The sequence below is a fragment of the Protopterus annectens genome, chromosome 6.part0 (assembly GCF_019279795.1).
Source record: "Protopterus annectens isolate FY-2018-M chromosome 6.part0, PAN1.0, whole genome shotgun sequence".
NCBI classification, from domain to species: domain Eukaryota; kingdom Metazoa; phylum Chordata; order Ceratodontiformes; family Protopteridae; genus Protopterus; species Protopterus annectens.
Window position 1 is genome coordinate 1793485210 of NC_056737.1, and position 22940 is coordinate 1793508149.

At 41.5% G+C, this 22940-nt stretch overlaps 1 protein-coding gene across 3 annotated transcripts in view; it reads left to right on the forward strand.

Annotated features, from left to right (window-relative positions):
- The window catches only part of GULP1 (GULP PTB domain containing engulfment adaptor 1), a 4195041-nt gene that overhangs the window by 4115637 nt on the left and 56464 nt on the right, over positions 1-22940 (forward strand). Inside the window, exon 20 of one of the 3 annotated variants that reach the window (XM_044075155.1) lies at positions 21267-21492. The exons of the other annotated variants lie outside the window; for them this stretch is intronic. Coding sequence (XP_043931090.1) covers positions 21267-21372 — 106 coding nt within the window. The 3' untranslated portion in view covers positions 21373-21492. Of the gene's footprint in view, positions 1-21266; positions 21493-22940 lie in introns of those variants that run through there. 3 annotated transcript variants of the gene reach the window in all.

A 22940-nucleotide genomic window follows, 5' to 3' on the forward strand; every position in this document is an offset into this window, starting at 1 on the left:
CTGTAGGACAGGGTATTCATATCCTGGATTTTCCTGGTGAGGAAGCTTTGAGTGTTCCAACTGTTGCAATTATCTGGTTAGGTACATAACAACAGTGATTCAAATTCAATGCTGGGTCAGATAATGGCTGAGTAGAGTTGTGATACAACTTCCTTGGACATGGATGCCATATAACTGCTTATAAGCTGGGTGACATAGAATGATTTTATTTTTGTCTTGGCTGTGTGTTGGTTGAAGGCCAGATTACTGTCTGCATATGTTTCCAGATCCCTAACAGCCAGATGTACTCTTAGGGGTATTTTATCAGTGGAATAGTAAGCTTGGGTGGACTATTTCCCAAAGGACACTATAATGCATTTTTTAGAATTGAGTTTTAATCTGTGGGTTTGGCTTCAGTCATTAGTCTGTTAGATCCTCTTACAGGATGTTAGTGTCATGGGGGGATTCTATGATAGTTGACAATTTACAGTCATCTGCATACTTGATGAGCCAGAGACCCTTGACCTTACCCTTGACATTCAACGAGAAGATGTCAAAGAAGAGCAGGCCCAATACTGAGCTCTGAGGTACTTCGCTAGTGACAAATTTTGCTGTGGAGATGATCTCACCAATCCTAACTTCTTGGGTTCTGTGAGCCAACTGGCAGTCCATGGAGCTAAGTAGGGATTTATACCTAGTTTGAGAGTTATCAACAGTACTTCAGTGAGATATTGTATTGAACTCTAGCCAGGTCACTGTTGGTGAGGTGAACTGTTTTCCTTCATCCATTGTCTTGGTAATTATGTCAAAGACATCTGCCAGGTTGATTAGCAAGACCTTCCCTTTACAAAGCCAAACTGGGATGGGGCCAGTGTCTGTACGTTACCAATGTCCTTGTTGATCATTTCCATGATAATTCATTTCATGGCTTGGCATATTAGACTTGCCAGACTAATGGGTCTGTAGATCCAAGGGATGGTTGATGGCCCACCTTTATGAAGAGGGATGACAGTTGTGGTCCTCCATTCACTTTGTCCGTACCCTGTTTGAGACTGTAGTTTGAGTGGTTAAAGTAGTCCTGATACATCATATTTTAGACTATTTAAGAGGCAACCGGAAATATTGTTGGGGCCCATTGACACAGTATTTCTGGCCTTTGTGAGCATTGCCAGGACCTGATCCCTGTTGATAGTTGGGGGGATATGCAAGAAGAGATTTCACAGGGGGTAGCAAGGTGGAAGTGAGAGGTGAAGTTAGAGCTAAAGTTATCATCCAGTAGATTCACAATGTCTCGCTGGTCAGTGAAGCTGGTGCCATTTATTACTAGTTCTGCACACTGCTGAGTGTTACCTTTAAAGTTCCTGACATAGCTGAAGAAGGTCTTGTGATTGTCTTTAGCCTGGGAGGCAATCCTTACCTTTTAATTAGCCTTGTTAAACTTTATTAAACCTCTTAGTTTCTTGTTTAATTGAGTTGGAGAGATCTTGTCTGTCTGAGAGTTGCTTTTTCTGATTTTGGGTGTGACTGCTTTTCTTTTCTTATGTATCCTATTGAGGAAGGATTCCACCAGTAAGACTTGTTTTTGGTGTTAGATTTGGGCTTTTGTCTGGTAGGGGTTTCAGCCTCAATGCAGCCATTTACATGTTTGTACAAGGTTTCAGTGAATAATTCTACATAGATAGCTGTATTTGTGGAGTTTGGGGAAAATTGAATTTTGACAAGTTGTCACTTAATGGTATGAAGTTTCCTTTAGAATAGCTCCTGATTGTTTTTGTTTTAATCTTAGTTGATATTTACTTCAACCATGACAGCTTTGTGATCCAGCCTTACTAATGAGGGTGTAACAAGGGGGGGGGGTGCAACTCTCTCCCATATAGGTGAGTACTTACTAAGTCCAGTATGTTAGGTCCTCTGTTTGGATCATGAACTATCTGGCCCAGGGTGTTTGTGGTGATAAAAGTCCACAAAACATTGTGGACGTAAGTTAGAGGCAGTGTATATTTCCCAGTTTATAGGGGATAGTTAAAATTGCATATGAAAAGCATGTTCATGTGGATGATGAACTCCTCTAGTAGGTCTAGGTACAGTCTGTGAGTTTCCTGGGCCATATAGGGTGATCTGTTGCTGGCTAGGATGTGGTAGTGGACGTGGACCATGTTTGTGGTGACTTGGATGTGGAAGAACTGCAGAGCATCATCCTGTTTAACTAACCTGGAGTTGTATTTATTGCTGATATAGCTTGGGAAATCTCTTAGTGCTGCTGTTGGTATAAATGTGTGGAAGGCACCACAGTACTTTCTGCAGCTTTAAACAAAGTGTCGGTAACAGTACAGATGTCTACATTCTCCAGAGTGAGAGGAGCTTGTAGAGTGTGGAGGTTTTTGTTGAGGTTCCTAACATTGAACAGTAATAACTAAAGGTTGCTTTGAGGTTTTTTCGCTACATTGATAGTTTTGTCATTTTGACATTCTCTAAAAATGGTCTAAGGAGGCAACCAGAGTTTTTGCCAATTTCCAAAAGCCCTAGGGTCTGATAACCATGTCCTCCAGTGCTGATTTGATCCCCCTGGAGTGTCACCAGAAACTAAGCCAATTATTAAAATCATTTCGTGTTCATCCTGGTGCATTTTTCTTGATGAAATTAGACTGCTTCTTAGTGCAAGGCTTGTATCTGTCTGTGACACATATTCATGGGATCCTTACTGTCTCTCTTCTCCAGTGAGGTACATTTTATGTTGTTTACACCCACATGGACTATGATAGAATTATATTGGTATATGTGGTAAAGTGACTTGAGTGCATGCATGATATTGTGGAATTTAGCTCAGGATAGACAAATAACCATTATTAGGGTGACATGGACATCTCTGTGTTGTACAATAGACTACCCTATGTTAAGAGTATTAGGTAAGTGTTTGCTTGCCTTATGGGCTTTGTTTTTAGGGGCCCATTGGATGTAGATTTATATGTGATGTTTAGTGTTAGTTTTGGTTTGTGTTTTAGTAATTGCTAAGGATAGGTGTTGCCGTTTGATGGCTTAGGGAGTCTTTAAGGTATGGGAAAATCTCTTTAAGTGTCTCAGCATAAGAAGGTCTATATGCATGATTAGCGATATGAGTGAGAAATGTAGTGCGTATGCTCTTGACAATCTTTGTAAGGGAGATTTTTGCTGCCATGGAAGTTGTGTATGTACATCTCTTACATACTGTATTAGTTTTTTTAACTTTTAAAAGGTTGAATGAGTACACTGCTACATTGTCTTAGGATGGCCATATCTACCATGCTGGCCTAAGAGACATTAAGAAATTGCATATTTATGTTGACTGGACCTGTATTAATGTTGGGCAATAACAGTTTATGGACTGGGTTTTACAGGTGCCTCCTGAGTGGTATCTAGGGTTTAGGCTAGAAGTTAGATAGTGCTATGATCAGCTATTAGTGCTGCTCAGTGTGCTAACTAGCTGCCCTATGATTAACTCAGTGCAATGTCTTTCTGTGTTCTATAAGTCCCAGATATTAGCGTTATAGGTAAATGTTATTGTATAAGTGCTTGTCACTCTACAGGGTACTGCTAACTGCTGCTGTGCATTAAGTAGTTCTGCACTACTGGGACTAATTTGTAGTAATCAAAAACAAGCTTGACATCTAACTCCTGTGCCTAGTTAGTAACCAAAAACAAGCTTGACATCTAACTCCTGTGCCTAGTGGCCATTAAGTGACTGTACTCGAAGCTCTCCTGGAGTGCTTCACAACTTGAAGTGACCAGAAGAACACCTTCTGCCACAAGATGAATGATCAGATCCTTTTAATGTAAAAAAAAAAAAAAAAAAAAAGCATTCTCAAGTGCAATGCAACAAACAAAACAAATATTCCCTGGCTAGATCACCCTACTGCAAGGTGATTTAACTACAAGCGGTCCAACCAACATCACGCAAACAAGATCAACTTTTTTCTTGCAAAAATAAGTTAAATGCTTAACATGTACTCCACAGAATATAATGATTACTTAAGTTAGAAGTACAAGTGCAAGAAATTCAGAAAACAGTACTGATAATTGGGTAAGCAATTGCTCAGCAGCAAATTGGTGGGATACTACCTGGTGCAAGAAATGTTGATTTTAATTATATTGGGAAGTTATTGATTTGGTTACTATAAACAGGGTAGAATTTACATGTGCAAGGATCATAACTAATAAAGGAGCTTGATTGCTGAGAAACATGTTATTTTGTTAGTGAAGTACCTGCAATAAAGTGTGAGTTCCTACTCATGTAGTATTGAAATCGATAAAGTGGGGCTTTATTTATTTATTTTATTTTTATTTATTTTACATTTGTTAACCGGGCTAGTCTAACTGGATATATTTCCATTTTCAGCAGAAAACAATTACATAGGATGTAAAAAGAGCAGCATAAAAATAAGGAGGGAATAAACAGTATATGGAATTATATTATAGTATTAAAAAATTGCACACAAGATGCACATCTGCACAACAAATGCTCACAACTAGTATGAACCTATGAACCTATGAGTTAGGCTTGGGTGAGATTGTATCTCTGCATTTATTAAAGTAGTGATGGCATGCCAGTATTGGGCAGGGATGCTTCTCTTGGCATTTTGTATATGCATATAATTCATTCATCCACAGCCCCTTTTTCTCATTTTTGCACATGGTGTTGTGGTGTCACTTCCCTATTGACAGTCATCTAAAGTCAAGGTTTACACTGCAGGGTGACTAGACCTGCCAAAGCAGTTCTTCCATATCACTCACTCACACACACACACACACACACACACACACACACACACACACACACACACACACACACACACACACACACACACCTATGGCCAATGTGGAGTGTCCAATCCACCTACTGTATATCTTTGGAATGTGGGAGGAAATCATAGCACACAAAGGTTCATAGGTTCATACTAGGCTATCTGCCCTAGGGCATTTATAAGCCTAGCCAGAGTTGTGTGGCTTTCACCACCCCTTAGGTTGAAGAATACTATACCCATTAGTTTGCCGTGCCTCTGTCCAGCAGTGATACAGAGATGATCCCCGGGGTAAACCTACGATCTCCCATCCACTGGTCAAGATTCCTCTTGAACAGAGCCAGCGAGGTGCTCTGTCTCACATGGACCAGGATTCTGTTCCACAGCATAGAGAGACTCTGGGTGATGAATCTGTCCCTCAGCACGCCCTATTTATATCCGTGTTGAGGTTTAAGTCTCTTGCTCTTGTGACTCTGGTGGATTTGGACTTTTGAGGTGGAGCATGTCCATTAATTCGGGTTGGACATGGCCTTGACTGAATAGAGGAGTTTCTTCAGTCGGGCAGCATATGTTATCCTTTTGGTGAGGAACTTTGGGGTCTTTCCAATTGCTGCAGGTGTCGGGTAAGATACATTCTCAATCATTGGTCTGATAAGTGAAGAGTACAGGGAACAATGACCTCCCTTGATCTGGATGTGAATCCCTTCATAATCAGGTGGGCAATGTAGAAGGTCCTCCTAACCACTTTGGCAATGTGAGTGTCAAAAGAAAGGTTACTGTCAACTTGGGTCCCCAGGTCCCTGATAACCTCTTCTGTGCTTAATGGATTGCCACCTATGTGGTAACTTGGGGTTACCTTGTTTTTACCAAAGGGTATGACTATACAGTTTAGCTTAAGGCCATGGCTCTGGCACCAGTTATCCGTTTCTATGAGACCTCTCTGAAGGATATCTGTGTCTGATGTATTTTCAACTATGGCTTGCAGTCATCTGCAAACTTTGTCAATCCTCCTATGTTTGCCTGCACTTCTGAAAAGTAGATGCCGAACAAGAGGGCCCAGGACTGAGCCCTGTGGGACACCGCTTGGTCTGACATGGCACCAGCAACTCTAACCCTGTGGGTTCTGTCCTTGAGCCAGTTTGCAACCCATCTTGTGACATATGGGTTTACATTTAAGCTGGTGAGCTTTTCTATGATACCCGAAAGCTTTGCAAGGTCAAGGTAGACAGTGTGAACTGCCTTACCCTCATCAATGGCCTTGGTGACTGTTTCAAAAGTCGACCAAGTTCAAGAGGCATGATCTGCCCTTGACAAAGCCGAATTGGTAGGATCCAATGTCTGTAGGTCCCCTATGTCTTTATTTATGAGTTCCATTATGATCCTCTCCATAGCTTTGCAGACCAGGCTTGTTAAGCTTATGGTATATTACCAGGGTCTGTAGACCGCCTTTGTGGAGTGGGACCACAGTTGCCGTATCCTGTGGTAAGGCTAAGATTAAACAGCAACCTTATGTGTGGGTTTAGTTCCTCATTGAGTTCGTAGCACACAGACACCATCCGGTCCCATTGATGCTGTGTTTTTAGCTTTAGAGAGAGCAGCTCTCACCTGGGCATTTGAGATGATTGGGAGGCTACACTCTGCTGGGATAGATATTTCTCCTTTTGGGAGAAATTTGCACTGAACCTGTCTGCCAGTATGTTTGCAATGTCTGTGGGTTCAGTGATTTTTGTATCATTTTGGACTAATTCTGAGCATATCTGGGAGTTTCCACCCAGATTTCTAACATAGCTAAAGAAGGCCTTATGATTGTCTTTTGAGTCCTTGGCGATATTTCTCTCAAAGTTGGCCTTGGATGATTTTATGAGTGATCGTAGTTTTTTACTAGTATTGATCAGAGATGTCTTCCCTTTTAGGGATTTTGCTCTAGCTTGTAATAGCTTTCTCCTCTTGTAAAGTTTGTTTATGGCTGGGGTCCACCAGATCGGGCGCTTGCCTTTGGTGGAAAGGGTCTTGATTTTATTTGGGATTGCTTGATCCATGCAATCCTGGTGGTGCTCATAGAAAGCATTTGTAAGGGATTCAGCAGCGTGGGTTGTGGTTTCCAATGGCTCAGGGGCCTTGAAGGATACCACACCAGTCTTAAGTGTGAAGTTGGCTTTTGAGAAGTTCTTCACTGTGGTCTTTTGTTGGGGTGGGGGCGGGATGTGGATCTTCAGTGAGATTAGTTTATGGTCTGATCTCACCAATGAGGATATACTCGGTGTGGAGCATTTTGTCCCCATGTTTGTGATGATCTGGTCTAGTATATTTTCACCTCTTGTGGGAATGGTGACAAGTTGTTCCATAGCATTTGAGTTTATGAACTCCAGGAACCTTTGGGCTAGGGTATTGGGGCTTGAGTAATGTTCCCAGTCTATGTTTGGGTAGTTGAAGTCACCCAATATGATGGTGTTTGGAGAGACATTTATACTCTCCAGTGTCTTCAGGAAGGCTGTGTGGGGTTCCTGAGTTTGAGAGGGTGGCCTGTAACATGCTACAAACTGTAGAGCAGTTTTGCCTATGGTTAATTGCACCTGAATGGTCTCTGATGCTTCGTGAGTTGCCACCAGCCTGGAGGTGTGGGTATCCTTGATGAATATGGATACACCCCTTTTGTGGTGGTTTTGGGGCGGGCATGATATGAGGTAAAACCTGATAGTGCGGTGCTCTCAGGAGCCATGAACCAGGTTTCAGTCACAGCACAGGCGTCGATGTTCTCCATACTGAGGAGGGCTTCAGCGTGCATCTTGAGATTTAGACTTCTGGCATTGAGCAGCATTACCCTTAGTTTTTTCCATTATTGTTTTCTAGGGCAGTGGGTTTAGAATTTGAGCCTTGTCTAAAAAGGCACTATGGGGTGGCAAGAGCCTTTGCCAATATCCGGAAACAGGGGTGACAGGTGCAAGCCGGCGTGGCTCAAGCATGTCATTCAAGGCAGACAGACATTGGATCCCCTTAGAATGACACCAGAAATTAAGCCAATTATTAAAACTGATCATTTTGTCTCTGTATTGTGGCATCATTCTTGGTGAAGGTAGGATACTGCTCAGGGTCAGGGTCATACCTGGGCTACATAATCTGAGAGCTCCTCTATGTCTCTTTTCATGTAGTCCAGGGAGGTACGTCTCAGGTCATTCACACCGGCATGGAGAATGACTGAGTCATACTTGTACTTGCTGTGGAGTGACCTGAGTGCTTGTGTTATGTGGCGGACTCTAGCGCCCGACAGGCAGCTTACTGTGACCCTTTTCTTGTTCAGTCTAGTGAGTGGGACGTCAGTGTGTCTGACTATGGAGTCACCTATGACAAGTGTGTCTGGCATTGTGTTTGGCTTTAAGGGCTGTGACTGATTTGCACAGTGACTTTGTGATCTATGTGTTGCTTGTGTTATGTCATGAGGTGGCAGTTGTTTGGGTGTCTGCTTTGGAGGCCTCTGCTGTTTTGGTAGATTTTTGATCAGTGCTTCCGAGTATGTCTTTGTGTGTTTATGTGTTTGATTTGTAGTTGTGATAGTTCTATGTGAGACTGGGTTTATGGTGTGTGTGGTTACCTTCTCCTCCTGTCTGGTTTTGCCAGTCCTGAGTTGAGAGAGCTCAGCCTCCAGTTTGGCTATATAGTTGCATCTCTCGCATGTATTTGTGTTTTGTGGGAGGAGGAGAGGGTTGTCTGTGTACATGAGGCAATTGTAACATTGCCTCAATATTCCCAGATTCACCAGCTGAGCAGCAGTAACTGACCCTTTGACATGCTAGAAGAAATGAAAAAGTTTGCTGTGTAACTGAGTCAGAAAGGACCTATAGGGAAGTGGGTACTCAAGGGGGTTTTAAGCTAGTGAAGTACTTTGTATAATATAGAAGTGCTTTACCTGACTAAAAAATGCTTTAGGAACAAGTGCTGAGCTTTACAGATAGAGAATAGACTGTTTAGATTACAAGTAGAGCAGTTCTAAGGGAAAAAATGAAGAGCACACTTTACGGAGCCAGAAATAGTTTAACCTTAGGAAACCAATGCAAACACAATCTGACATACAAACTCTGCAGAGAAGGCATCCCAGTCGAGAATCAAACCTGGAAACCTCTTTCTGTGAGGTGACAGTGCTATCCACTGTGCCCTCTCCCCTATATCTATATATCCATGTAATGCTGTCATGTTTTTTTGACTGATGTGTAAGAGTTTGATAATGTTTTTTTTCTCAAATCTTCTTTCCAAGCTTATTAAATAAGATGTACAATTTTCTTGGTTTCAGATGTTAGCCATGGATGCTTGTTTGTATTTGAGTTTTTTTTCTGCAAAGGGGCTGCATTGTTTAACATAAGTAAGAATAATGAAAACATATACTGCATCATCCTAGCATATGAAAGCATGATATTATCCAGTTATATCACTGCACCTTAACTAGCTTACAAAGGGCTGCCTGCATACCACTGAGATGTATCCAGTAATTCCCTACACATCTAATTTACTGCTTTTTCCATTCAGTCCATCCTTCCATCTCTTCCAGTCTGCCTAGCTTACCTGTGTCTATCAATTCACCCCATAGTCATTTTGTTTTTCTTTATCCTTCCCATGCACCCCATTCACGTGTAACTTTAAACATTTTCATCTACCTCTAGAAGGTTCTCACATACAGCTCTGCTTAATTTTTAGCATCTCTATCTCCACACTTACTCCCCTTCTTTACCATCATGCATTCTTTCTTATTGCTGACTCTGTGATAAGACAGCCATGAAATAGAATGTTTACTATTTCACCCATTTACATACTGATAGTTTCTTCCATTAGACACTTTTGTCTTTGGTCCAGCCCGCTCCATTCACCCTTCGATTCACTCGGGTTCACTCCATTCCCTCACCCCCACATCAATTACATTTATTTTTAGCAAACCCATCCCACGTACAACAGTCAACCTAGTAGACATCAGATCTTGTTACTGTACTGCACACACCTTATTTTCCACCAACCCACCAATCCCAAATCCCTTTCAACACTTTACCCTATTTACATATCCCTTAAACATCTCTCTACTCTATCCCACCCCACACACTAACATAAACACTTTCCTCACATAAATTATTACACTAGTATACTATTAATCACTGCTCTTCAATCCAACGTGCTACTCTTTCACACAGTAATTCTTATTACACTCTCACTAGAGGCATATCTTACTACTTACCATACTCTCACACCCTTAACTCAATGATATTTCAAAAATACTTCCCCATTCCTACAGCAGAAAGCATGCATCAGCATAGTTATATCCCCAGCCATTTATAATGTTACATACATTGAACTACTTACCCACTATACGCCCATGCAGCATGAGACATCTAATGTTGCCTTCTCATGCCATAAACTCAAAACTAAATTTTTAATCATCCTTGTAAGAGAAACATCAAGACTTATAAGTGGTGATATACATCCAAATCCTGGACCCGATGCATATCCCTCCCCAGGAAACTATCCCTCCCCTCAGTCATGGAGTACATTTAATCTGTCTTGCAAAGGATCAGATCTGCTAATCCTAAATATCAACCTACAAAGTATTCTACAAAAGGTTCAGGAACTCCATGTTACCCTCTGTCTTTACTCAGCAAGAGTCATCCTGGCAGAAACATGGCTTAAGCCCCACACACAGTTTCACTCTAATGCAATTCCAACTTTCCCAGTAACCATATTAACCTGTATGGTTTCTTACAAATTATTCAACCCACACTAGAATAGATAAGAAATCAAATAGACAAACTATCCTAGACTGGACACTAACAAAAAACCCCTCCCAATGCCAACACTCTGGCTGTCTCCCTGATAATCTCAGAGACCATATACCCACTTACCTATTCAGGCAGCGTACAAACTCAACTAGACATACTACATACCACCAAATATGTAATAAAAAACACTTTATTCCCCAAATATTAACATCCACACTTAAGCAATGCAACGGGTCTCCCCTCAGAATCTTGCCCATCGATGCAGTTGTTGAATACTTCAACAATGCCTTCCTCAGAATTTTCAATAATTTAGCTCCATCCAGGGCAATTTCTATTCATAACATAAGGAGCCCACCTCTGGCTGACCCGTATGTGCAGCCAGTATCCAAAAGTCTTCATGCTACTGCAAGGTACATGCTACGCTGCACAACATAACACATACACTGGCCATAAAGAGATGTCGGGTATAAAGCGGATGTCAACATGCACCTACCTCAGAATTTTTCTGCTGCCTGTCCTGTCACCTGCTCCAGACATTCGCTCACCAGAACTGTTGTGTTCCAGTTACCAGATAAGTACCCGCTGCGTTTTTTTCTTTTTAAAATTCTTGCTGCTGCTTGTTTGTTGGGTTCATGTCAGCCAGGAACGTCAAGTGTCAGTGTGGAAGGCAGATTTCAGATAAAGATGCCCATGACCTTTGTCTCTTCTGTCTAGGCCCAGACCATGACCGCATGGAGTGTTCTATTTGTAAGTCCTTCATCCCTAAGACCTTCAGGAGTTGGCTATCCTCTCTAAAATTATACTTGGAAAACCAGCACCTTACACACTTAGTACACAAGATGGATGCGGTGTCAGGCCATTCGGACAAGCCCGAACCACAGAAGGCCAAAAAATCGTGGCCTGAGCTTTCAGCTGTGTCCTCTCTTCCATTTATTTCTCCCAAGACTGGTGAAGGCCCAGAGGCCATACTGGAGGTGGTGGATGTACCTTTGGAGGGTACTACAGTGAAAGACCTGAAGGAGTCCACTGGTACATCTGTGAGGGAAAGACAGGCATCCGATCAGGGTGAGAAGGGGGAACCCAGGTTCATTATCTCTGAAAGCCTACATGGTGTCACACAAATCACAGTGCATGAAGATGTGCTCTCCGATATCATCAAATGCAGGCTGATGTCTGGTCCTTCCACCTTTCATCATATGGAAGCCCCTAAAAAGAAGTAGTCTAAAACTAAACACGAGTCCCATGCTACACCACAGCAGCCCCTGGTTTGGCAAACTTTATCTCAAAGCCTCTTTAATGCCTTTATGGCCCTTTGCCAATCTTCTCCTTATGTTCCTTTGCAGCCCTTTTCTCCTTCCACAACATTCAAAGGGCCAGATGTTGAAACTTCCTCAGAGGAGGAGGATTCCTCTGGTGAGGAGTCCTTGGCCTACTTGATCCAGTTAGCTATGCCTCCCCAGAGGAGGAATCTAATAGGTTCATAGGAAGGTACGAGGCGAGATTCCCCTGGGGAGGACATTTCTTTTGGAGAGACCATTCTCAAAATGAAAGCTTTTTTTCAAGATGGACTGCTCCCAAGTTTCAGACATTCAAAAGTGGTAGTATGACCTCTTGCAGATGGATTCCCCATCTCCTTCTGCTATTCCTCCCGGTTTGCCTGCCTTTCTGGATGCCTTCTCAGCTGCCTCCAAATGTCCAGATTCCAACCTTCTGCCTCTAAGTGTCCAGACAGGTTCTATAAGGTACCTGAGTACTCCAAGTTTATTTTCAAGGCTCCTGCTGCTGATCCTGCTACAATTTCTGTATCCATGGATAAATCTTTAAAATTGATACGTTTCACTTCCTTGTTACCCTCTGATAAGGACAGTAAGGTTGTGCAATGTTTGGGAAAGAAGGCTTACACTTCTGCTACTTTGGCCTTCTGGGCTATTAATTATCAGACCCACACAGCAAAGTACTCCCTGGCCCTTCTAGTGGATGCATGGAAATATTTGGCAGACATTCCAGATTCCCCTGCAAAATCTAAATTAGCAGTTATTCTTAATGGTTCTGCACAAGTGACTAGGCACTCCAAGTGCAGTTATGATGCTTCCGATAAGGCAGCTGCCACTGGGACGGTCCTTTCTTAGATATTCTTATCTTAGGCTACAACCTCTGCCAGAGGACTTCAAGGCAAAATTGCTGTATACACCCTGGGATAAAGCCTTGTTTGGTAGTTGAGCAGCAGAGCTCTTCAAACCCCTTCAGGAGAAGGGGAAGGAGTTACAGGACCTTAAACACATTCTTGTATCTCTAGTTCCACATTTTCAAAAAAAAATACCCAGTTAAGACTGCCTTTGTAAGGAAGCCATCCCTGTTCTCTTCTTCTAAACGTAAGAGGGAACCCTAGAAAACCAGCTTTTTCCAGGGCTGCTTCTTCCACGCCTACTCCTAAACACTCCTTTCAGTCCCAACCTAAGGCAGGTAGGCTGTGACTACCAGCCACCAGAGCCATCCACTCCCCTGTCTCTTGGAAGCTGATTACTCAGGACTCTTGGGTCCTTTCCATAATCAAAACAGGGTATTTCATGGTTTGGGAAAAGCTCCCCTCATTCACAGGGATCCCACCAGCCCCCAAAATATCAGTTGAGCTTTTTTTCTCAGGCCATCTCAGACCTGATTTCTCAAGGGCTATCCAAGAGGTTCACCCCCCTCCCAGCAAGGAAAGAGTTTTTAATCCAGGATGATGATGGTTCCCAGGAAGGATGGGCTCAGAGACTTATTCTGGACCTTTCCCTTTTAAACACTTTTCTGAAAGTCCCTTCTTTTCATATGTTGACTTTACCTTCACTTCTCCATCTCATTCTTCCTCAGGCATTCATGGCATCCTTCAACATAAAAGATGCCTATCTTCACATACCCATCCATCCACTGTTCAGGAAATGTTTACATTTTTCTGTTGCTACCTTGCATTTTCAGTTTTGTGCTTTGCCCTTTGGTTTCTCTACAGCACCAAGGGTTTTCACAAAATGCTTGGCTCCTGTCATAGCATTCTGCAGAATGCAGGGGATTCATATACTTCCTTACCTGAATGACCTTCTGATTCAGGCACAGTCCCAGAACTTCTTCAGGAAAATTGTTCCTTCACTATTGCCTTTTACAGAGTTTAGGGTTCACCATAAACTTCCAGAAGTCTTCTCTCACCCCTTCATAGGATCACATTTTCCTGGGATGCAGGATACAAACAGACAAAATGTTAGCCTCTCCTCCCACAGGCAAGGTTTTGTTCCTGACAATCTATTTTCAGGTCATTCTTCCTCTTCAGTCTTTGATGGCCAGGGACTTCCTCTGACTCCTAGGGTGCATGGCATCCACTATCCCCATGGTACCCTTAGCAAGACTACACATGAGGAAGTTGCAGTGGTATCTAAGAACTGTGTGGATGCAACACCTACATCATTTAGAGTTCCTGATCCCACTCCTTCCTTATATGAAAAGGGAACTGAAATGGTGGATCCTGTAGATAGACAAAAATCCTGGTCTGCCTCTGCAACCCCCCTTCCTTCCCTAGAGTTATTCACAGAGGCCTCAGACACAGGCTGGGGGGAAACTCATCAAACCTGGAAGGTCACAGATGTTTTTTTTTTTCTCCCAAACATGCACAGGAGCATATCAATGTAAAGGAGATGAGGGCACTGGTTTATGCCCTGCATATCTTCAAGAGCATACTTGTTCTAGGGTTACTGAGGTAGTTCACAGACAACACCACAGCTCCTTGGTACATCAACAAGCAGGGAGGGATGAAGTCTTACATTCTATAAAGACTAGACCTACCCTCCTGGGAATTAGCATTACAAAGCCAAATTTCCCTCCTTGCTGTTTACCTCCCCAATCCCAGAACACAGTGGCAGCAGACTCTTTAAGCAGGTCCATAACCCATTCGCATGAATGGGTGTTGCACAGGGATGTGTTTCTGGACCTAATCCATCATTGGGGTACACCTCAAGTAGATCTCTTTGCCTCCCCCATGAACAGACAACTTCAAAAATTTTGTGCCATGGTCCACACATCCCCTGGTGTGGAGGGTGGACGCTATATCTTTCGCTTGGAAGGGGATGTTTCTGTATGCATTCCCCCCCTTGTCTCTTCTACAAAAGGTCCTACTGAAGATTCAGCAGGATCAGCCCAAAATCATGTTGGTGACTCCCTTTTGGCCAAGACAGCACTGGTTCCCCCTTCTACTGCACCTAGCCAGGGGCAATCATCACAGGTTACCCCACAGGATGGATCTACTCACACAGGACAAGAGGACTCTAGTACATCCACAGCCATCAACCTTGAACCTGACCTTGTGGGTGATAGGGTTTTAATCCCTTATAGACACCCTTTTTTCAGAGGATATGCTACAAGTTCTGCAGTAGGCCAGGAAACCCACAACTAGGAAATCTTAGATTTCCAAATGAAAAAGGTTTTCCATCTCATGTCACAGAAAGGACCTACAACCACTGCCAGTTGAGGTTCCAGTGGTTTTGTCCTATCTGTATGAACTGATGAAGGCTGGGTTGTCTTAATCTTCGGTGAAGGCTCACCTTTTAGCCATCTCTGCTTCTCTGCCTGTATCTCCACCTTTGGCCTCTAGGTTAGAGGTAAAACTGTTTCTTAAAGGTGTCCTTCATATCCAACCACCAATGAACCCAATACCTCCTCCTTGGGATCTCAATTTTGTGCTAAAGATGCTTACACTGGGACCTTTTGAACCAGCAAGCTCTTCTTCCCTGCAGCATTGCACCTGGAAAGCTGTTTTGTTAGTGGCCATTACCTCTGCTAGAAGGGTTTCAGAGTTAGAGGCTCTGATGTCCAACCCCCGCCCTTCACTGTCTTTTATAGAGATAGAGTTTTCCTGTGCACTAATCCTACCTTTGTCCAAAGTGGTTAATGCATTATCCCTGAATCCAGGCTATTAACCTTCCTACCTTTTTCCCTTCCCTTTAGTGTCCCAGTGAGAGAATCTTGCACAGTTTGGATGTGTATAGACAGTTCAGATACTACCTTGACAATACTAAGCTTATACATAAGAATAACTGCCTGTTTGTCTCTTACCACCCAAGAGCTCTGGGTCAATCAGTTTCCAAACAAACTATTTCCAACTGGTTTTCTAAAGCAATTTATTTTGCTATTTGTCTAACGGTAAGACCCTTACATGCCCAGTAAAAGCTCACTCTACTAGAGTAGTCTCTTCCTCAGGGGCATTGTTTAAAGGTTTGGACATTGGCTCTGTATTGGAGACATCTACATGGTACTTTCACAAAACACTACAAGCTTGACACCATCTCCAAGTCCAGAGTGGGATTTGAAGAGCAATCCTACATGCATTTGTAGAAAAAGCATCGGCTCATCCTCCTCCAACTTGTCTCAAGCTTTGAGCTTTGGAATTCTCCATCATGTTATGAATACTGCAGCATATGAATAGAAGGACATAGAATAGTTGTGTAAAATCTTACCAATAACCATAGATACCCTTCTCGTTTCTATGCTGCAGTATTGCTTTCCCTCCCTGCCTTCCCCCTGATGCTTGCCTAGTCTTTCCTCTGATATGCTTTTCAAATAGGATCTCAGGCTGGTGCCGGGCGGCATACAGATCTGACGTAGGTGCATGATGACGTCTGCTTTATACCCAACATATCTTTATGGCTGACATATGCATTATGTTGTGCAGCATAGCATATGCCTTGCAGTAGCATGAAGTCTTTTGGTTACTGGCTAGACGTACGAGTCAGTCAGAGGCGGACTCCCTTATATAATGAATACTGCAGCATATAGAAGAGAAAGTCATCTATGGTTATGGTAAGGTCTTGCACAACTATTCTTTCTTTCTTTCAGCATGTCAACTCTAATATTCAGTCTCTATGTAATGCAAGAAGATATTGTGTTTTGTCAGTTAATCTGCATATAATGCCATGTTTCTATTGTCTTTAGACTCTCAAGCCAACCCTAATATTCACTTTGTGTATAATGCATGAATATACTTGCATTTTGTCATTCAGTTTGTGTATAATGTCATGTTTGTATTCTTTTTACCCCCAGGCTGAGACTGAAAAAGCTACAGTGGGTTTAGTGCTCTACCCCGGTTAACAAATTTGAAATAATATGATTACAGTCCATCTAAAACAGCAGTTGAAGCTCATATACGCAATGTTAGATATTCTGACTATTCTTCTTCAGTGTCTTATACAACTAACTATTTGAAACTTTTTTCCATGTCCCATGAGTTAAAACTTGTCTTTTAGGGGTACAAACTATGATGCTTTGTCCATTTCTAATCTTGCATCTGCAACGACAAAAGAAAAAAAAAATCTTACCAAATAGAAAAAAGGTCTTCAAAACAGATGGATAGCTTAAGCTTTAAGTAATGGAATTTATATGCACAAATGACCACAAGGGATTGTGATTATCATTAGACCATTTGGACATGGCAGTTATTTTCAAGTTGATGTTCTCTGACATCAGAAATGGCTGCAGACTGATCAACAAGTCGGTCAGAACTCAAGTTCTCCCAGTGTGAAAACATAAACTTTCGAAACAGTCAGCAAAACCCATTTATTTATGTAAAATTCAGTTGCTTGTTAATCACTACTTGCCTGGATGTCAGCAATGAAAAAAATCATCAGAAAGCAAGTGAAAATCATCTGGAAAGGGGAAAAAAAGCATTGGAGAAAGCTTTACAACTGTTGAACAAAAAGCAGTTTAGGTTTTGGCCTCAATACAAGACATGTTTTACAGTAATTTAGAATACAAAAAATCAATTGCATGCATTCAGAGGTGCTTAAAATAAGTGACACACTGGAATAATACATACAGTCAAATGAAAAAAAGGCTGTAAAGAATAGAAGATGCCGTAAGTAGCTATTCAGATGCTCTGATAAAACTGTAAAAATCAGAGGTTGAAATGAAGGAAAGACTGGCTGAATATAAGGCTTCTCAAGAACTGTTTCAAAAATTAGTGGCGATAGAAAACAGAGCACAAAGACTAAACCTGAGATTTTTCTGCACTACCAATGAAACTGGAACGAGTGCATTGCATTAAGTTTATGAAGTGCAAATGAGTATTTGATGGTTTAAAGACAAGGTATTGGGAACAAGTAACTGGGAAGGGAAAACTCATGTGGGATGAGGCCAAGCAAAAGTTTGGACTGTGGGATGAAGACTGCCTTCCCCACCAGGGATTGACAGAGTATAGGTAAAGCGAAATGGATATTAGATTGTTAAATGAAAGACCAGCTGTGAGAAGCTTTAGTTTCATCATCAGCCACCTTTTTCCTGTTTTAAAACATGGAGTTGGGGTATTGTGTTAGCTGTCACCATGTCTCTTGATTCATTGTCACACCCCTGCCTTCCTCAGCACTCATGCCTCACTATTGCAGATCTTCTTTCACACAATCCATCCACCTGTTTGCTGGACATCTTTATTTCCTCTTACCTTCTTCCTGTCTGTCCCAAATCTTCTTTACCAGATTGTCTTCTGCTTTTCTGCACGTGTCCAAACCACCAAAATCTGTTCTCTTTGATTTTTCTACAATTGGAGCAACTTTAACTTCTGCACTTTTGTCTTCGTTTCATCTGTCCCACAGTGAGCATCCTACCACCCTTCTCACACACTTAATTTCCATCACCTCTAGCTTTCTCATCTGCTCTGCCTTTACTGCCCAGGTTTCTGTACCATACAGTAGGATTGTTTGTACCACTGTCTTGTATACCTTTCTTTTCACCTTCTTTGGCATTCTTATGTCATAGGCTACAAGTTAGACCCTATTCCAGTTGGCTGCAGCCCCTCTTATTCTAGCACTGACCTCTCCATTCAAACTTTCCTTTTCTTCAACCATCCCTCCAAGATACTTGAAGCTATTTACCTGTTCCACTATCTTCCGTTCTGTACCAATTCTTAGCTTCTTCTTATTTCTCCAGTTTGCTGCTGTTACCACTGTCTTATCTTTGCTTAGTTTCATCCCATGTCCCTTCAGTTTTGCATTCCATTCCTCCATCCTTTGCTGAAGGTCTTGCTCAGAGTCTGCCTTTAATGTCACATTGTCTGCGTACAGCAACTTTGTTGATTTGTCCCCTCTGACCTGTTTGGCAATGTAGTCCATCACCAGTATGAACAGCAGTGGGCTCAGAGCTGAACCCTGGTGCATGCCCACACCCACTGGGAACCCCTCTATGAGGCCATACACAGTTCGTACTTGAGTCATTGGATCTTTGTACATAGCCTGCACTTGATTTTACCAGTGTTTCTGAGACTTTAAACCACTGCAGTACTGCACAAATTAGCTTTCTTGGAACATTTTCTTATGCTTTCTCCAAGTCTAGGAATGCCCATTTGGACTTTCCTCATCTCTAGCGTCTTCACTGCAAACATTGGGTCAGTTGTGCTGCATCCTGACCTAAATCTGACCTGTTCATCTCCCATCTTACATTCTACTGTTCTGCATATCCATTTATTAGTCTCCCTCTCCTGAACATTAATGAAATGGGATAGGAGTTTGATGCCTTTGTACTGCTCAAAGATGTGGATGCCCCATTTGTTCTTGTATACTGGCATGGGTATGCTTATTCTCCAATTATCTGTAATATGCCTTTCTCTCCACACTGCTATGAGTACCCTTAGGGGCTATTTCACCCTGCAGCTTTATAACATCTTCTGTGACATGGTCTGAGACTGCTGCTTTACCTGACTTCATTTTCCTGAGTACTGGTCTTTCTTCTAGGGTGGGCTCCTCCACTTCTCTCACTGTAGGCTGTGTTTGGGGCAGTGCAGCTTCTATGGTGTTTTCTTTATTCAGAAACTGCTGGAAATACTGCTTCCAGCTGCCTTTGACATCCTGTGGACTGGGGAGCAGGTTGTTGCTGGCATCCCTTATGAAGGGTGTCTGACCATTTTCTTTGTCTTTCTCTGCCTTACAACCTGATATAGTTTCTTTGTGCCACCTACTGAGTCACTTTCTAGGAGCTGGTGGAATACCTCTGATGCACTATTCTTTGCTATTGCAAGTCATTTTTTAACATTCTTTGTTTGCCAACCAGTATTCAGTCCTGACCTGGTTGGTCTTTCTATCTCCCACTTTTTTCTGCACTCCTCCTTTCTTTTGATGACTTCCTGGAGTTCTTCCTTCCACCGTCACCTTTCCTTGTGTACCTTATTTCCATACCTGGCTCATACCCATATCTGTTTTGTAGTCCTCACACATGCTGTTTTTAGGTGCTGCCATTCTTCTTCAGTTCCACCAATTTCCTCCTCTTTGTCAGGTGCTAGAGCCCTGAGTAATTCCTTAAACTGATGTACTTTCTCTCCAGTGATCTTCGGGGTATTCAGCATGATCTCTGTTGACCTTAGAGCCTTCTTTGACAACTGTTTGCAGCTGATTGTGGCACCCAGTGGTTTATGCTGTGGCTGACTGTTTCACTGGGATGACTTTGCAGTCATTGAGTCTACCCCAGTTCCATTTCCTTACTAGGAGGAAGTTTACCTGAGTTGCATGTTGGCCACTCTTGTATGTGAATTTGTGACTTTCTCCATTTCTGAACCATGCTGAAGTTTAAAAAGGGATAATTGATAGGGCATATAAAATAATGCATAATAACTTACAAAATAAAACAGAAGAAGGTAGAAGTGACTAGAAAATGCGAATAAAATGGCAATATACAGAGAAACAATTAGAGGATATTTGTATGGTTCATAAACATACAAGACAGTGTAGAAGATTTTAGACTTTAGATATTTTTTTTCCCACAGGTAGACAGCAATAGCTGGCGGTATGATAAGAAAATGAGGGGTGCTTACGAACATGTTTTTGGGATGGTAATGAACTAGTAGATTTTAAAAAAAAATGCTACAAGGGGCTTTGTCAGAAATGAGTGGGGAGCAAATTATCTTAATTTGAGAAATTATTCATATGAGTTGGGATATACAAAACTCATTGCTTGGACTAGTCAGGCCCTACTAAGTGTAATGCTTTTGCCTGCCAAAAAAATAACTAGAAAATGTAAATCAAAACCTAAACCAACAGTAACAAAATTATTGCATGTTGTAAAGGAAAGAAAATAAGTGGAGGTGGTATCTTTGAAAGGAAGAAGCCAACTACATACAAGTAAGTAGAGTCTGTGGCAAAAATACATGCATAATAATGTTCAGGAGGATGAGTGGACTTTCAGGGACGGCAGGAATTTAACAATGTCAGTAATATTAAATTGAATAATTGTTAGGAAATAAATCATATGTATTACGTGTCAAAAGGAAAAAATCTGTTTGATGGTGTTTTTTTTTTAAACTGCATGTGCACCCATGTGAAGATAATAGTGTACAAAAATGTTGTTCTTTTAATGTAGTGCTCTTTGCCAGGCCACCATAGTTATCACAGCAGCTGTTCCTTGACATATAAGGACTGGATCAGACCATCATATTTTGATCCTTATGTAAGCTGTCTCCAAGTTAATGCAATTACCTTGGTAACCAGGCTACTCTTACCTTGTTCTTTGTATACACTATAAGATCAAGTCCTCCTTCACATTAAAACAAATTCTAGTCCACATGCAAAACTCTTCCCTCTCATTGCATCAAATAGTTCTACTGATTTTGAAGTGAAATTGGCTAACGTCACCATGCTTTTATGTTGCATTAATAAAATGGCTTCTGATTGGTCATGATGTAATCATCCGCATTAGCAAAGTTGATATCCATTTTTGTTATAAATTTCACTAATGTACTGTTCATCTTTTGTAATTACAGTAAGATAGCCTCAGAAGACACCTTTACTGGCACAACAAAGGCTATAGTATCCACTCCCTCCTCTAGGCTGGTGGCTTCCATCTTCATGAATGTTAACAGAACATGAACACACCAGCTCTCCAATATTTATACCATTTTCTCCAGATTTTGTGTCATTCATTTACCCCTCTGCAACTTTGACATAGTCTTAAATATAATGCCAAGAGTTATAAAAAGAAAAAAAACCCACCAAAAATAAAATAAATAAAAACTGGGAATAAACATTTTATTTAAAATCTTTGTCATTATTTCATTGGTTCATCGGTTGGATAATTCATTAAAGCAGGTGTCACTCCAAAGAAGATGAAACAGAAAACAAAAAATGTTTCTGTTAAATAAAAACAAATGATAACAACACAGGAGGCTCAGATGCAAAAGTTTACTAGTGTACACCAGGAGGCAAAAAACCATACAAGTACAGAGTTTTGTCTGACATGATGCAGGAAATACACAATTTTATATAGTCTTACATTCAAGCTGTGCCCACCTTACTGACGTGGTTAGTCACAGGGCACCTACATCACTATGGTCTACAATATTCTATTCATAAGAAAAAGCTGATGTTATACATTTTAAAAGTTTTGCCATGGGAATAATACAGCCTTGCAAAGCACCTGGTTCATTATAATGTCTTTCTGTAAAATGTTACTCCTTCAAGGTTTCAGGCCTGCTCGAATACAATAGTTGGTTCAGTCTTGTAATACACTTCTTTGTTCTTCTTTCAACTTTACTTTAGCAGCTGTGTCTTATCTTTGATAACATTCACAAGGCCAGTTATCTCAGAGGAAGGAAGAAGAATTTTCAATGCTTTATACATTTAATTTCCTGACCCAGCAGATAATCATTTGTGAAAAACATAAGCTTGCTGCGCTGGCTACTGCCAGGGTCAGAGTTCAAATACACTGCAGCTCCAAAGCTTCAAGCAATTACATGTAAAATCATTCTTATTGCCATATTGTAAATAGAATAAAATGCATTATATACTATTTGCTTTTAAACTAGCACTTTATACATGTTCAAATACATATTTTTCTAACATTTTCCTCCCTTTTAATACTTTTTATTCTATTCAGAAACATAAACAATGGTATATCGTCCCCTAGCCTTCTCCTTTAAGGACTTTCAACTAGGCAAGTCATTTAGTTTATATTTCCGAAAAGTTTCATCTGGAATCAATAGTTCCAATTCAATGTCTTGGTACAAAGTTTCAGTTACAGATATATCAACAAAATCTTTGACTAATCTTTTCATACAGGGGATCCCACAACAGACACATGCTCCTAATAGGAGCAGACCAACACAAATAGCAATCAAAATATTCATTAGGATAGAACCCCACCCACCAAACAGACTCTGGAAAAAGTTCATCAGTGGGTTTGGGCCTGGTTCAGTCATGGCCGATACCTGCTGTATTACCTCTAGGTGGTCATTAATCTCGTGTTGATTGTCTGGTATGAACGCAGAGCATTCTTCTTTGATAAGCGCGCACGTACCACCTCTCGCCGCTAGGGTGAAGTCGAGCGCCATTCGATTTTGTAGCACAACAGTTCTCATTGCATTCATTTCATCAGTCACTAGTTCGAGAGCAGAAAAAGTTGCGTTACTCATTACTTCGAGAAGCTTCGACAGTTTTCT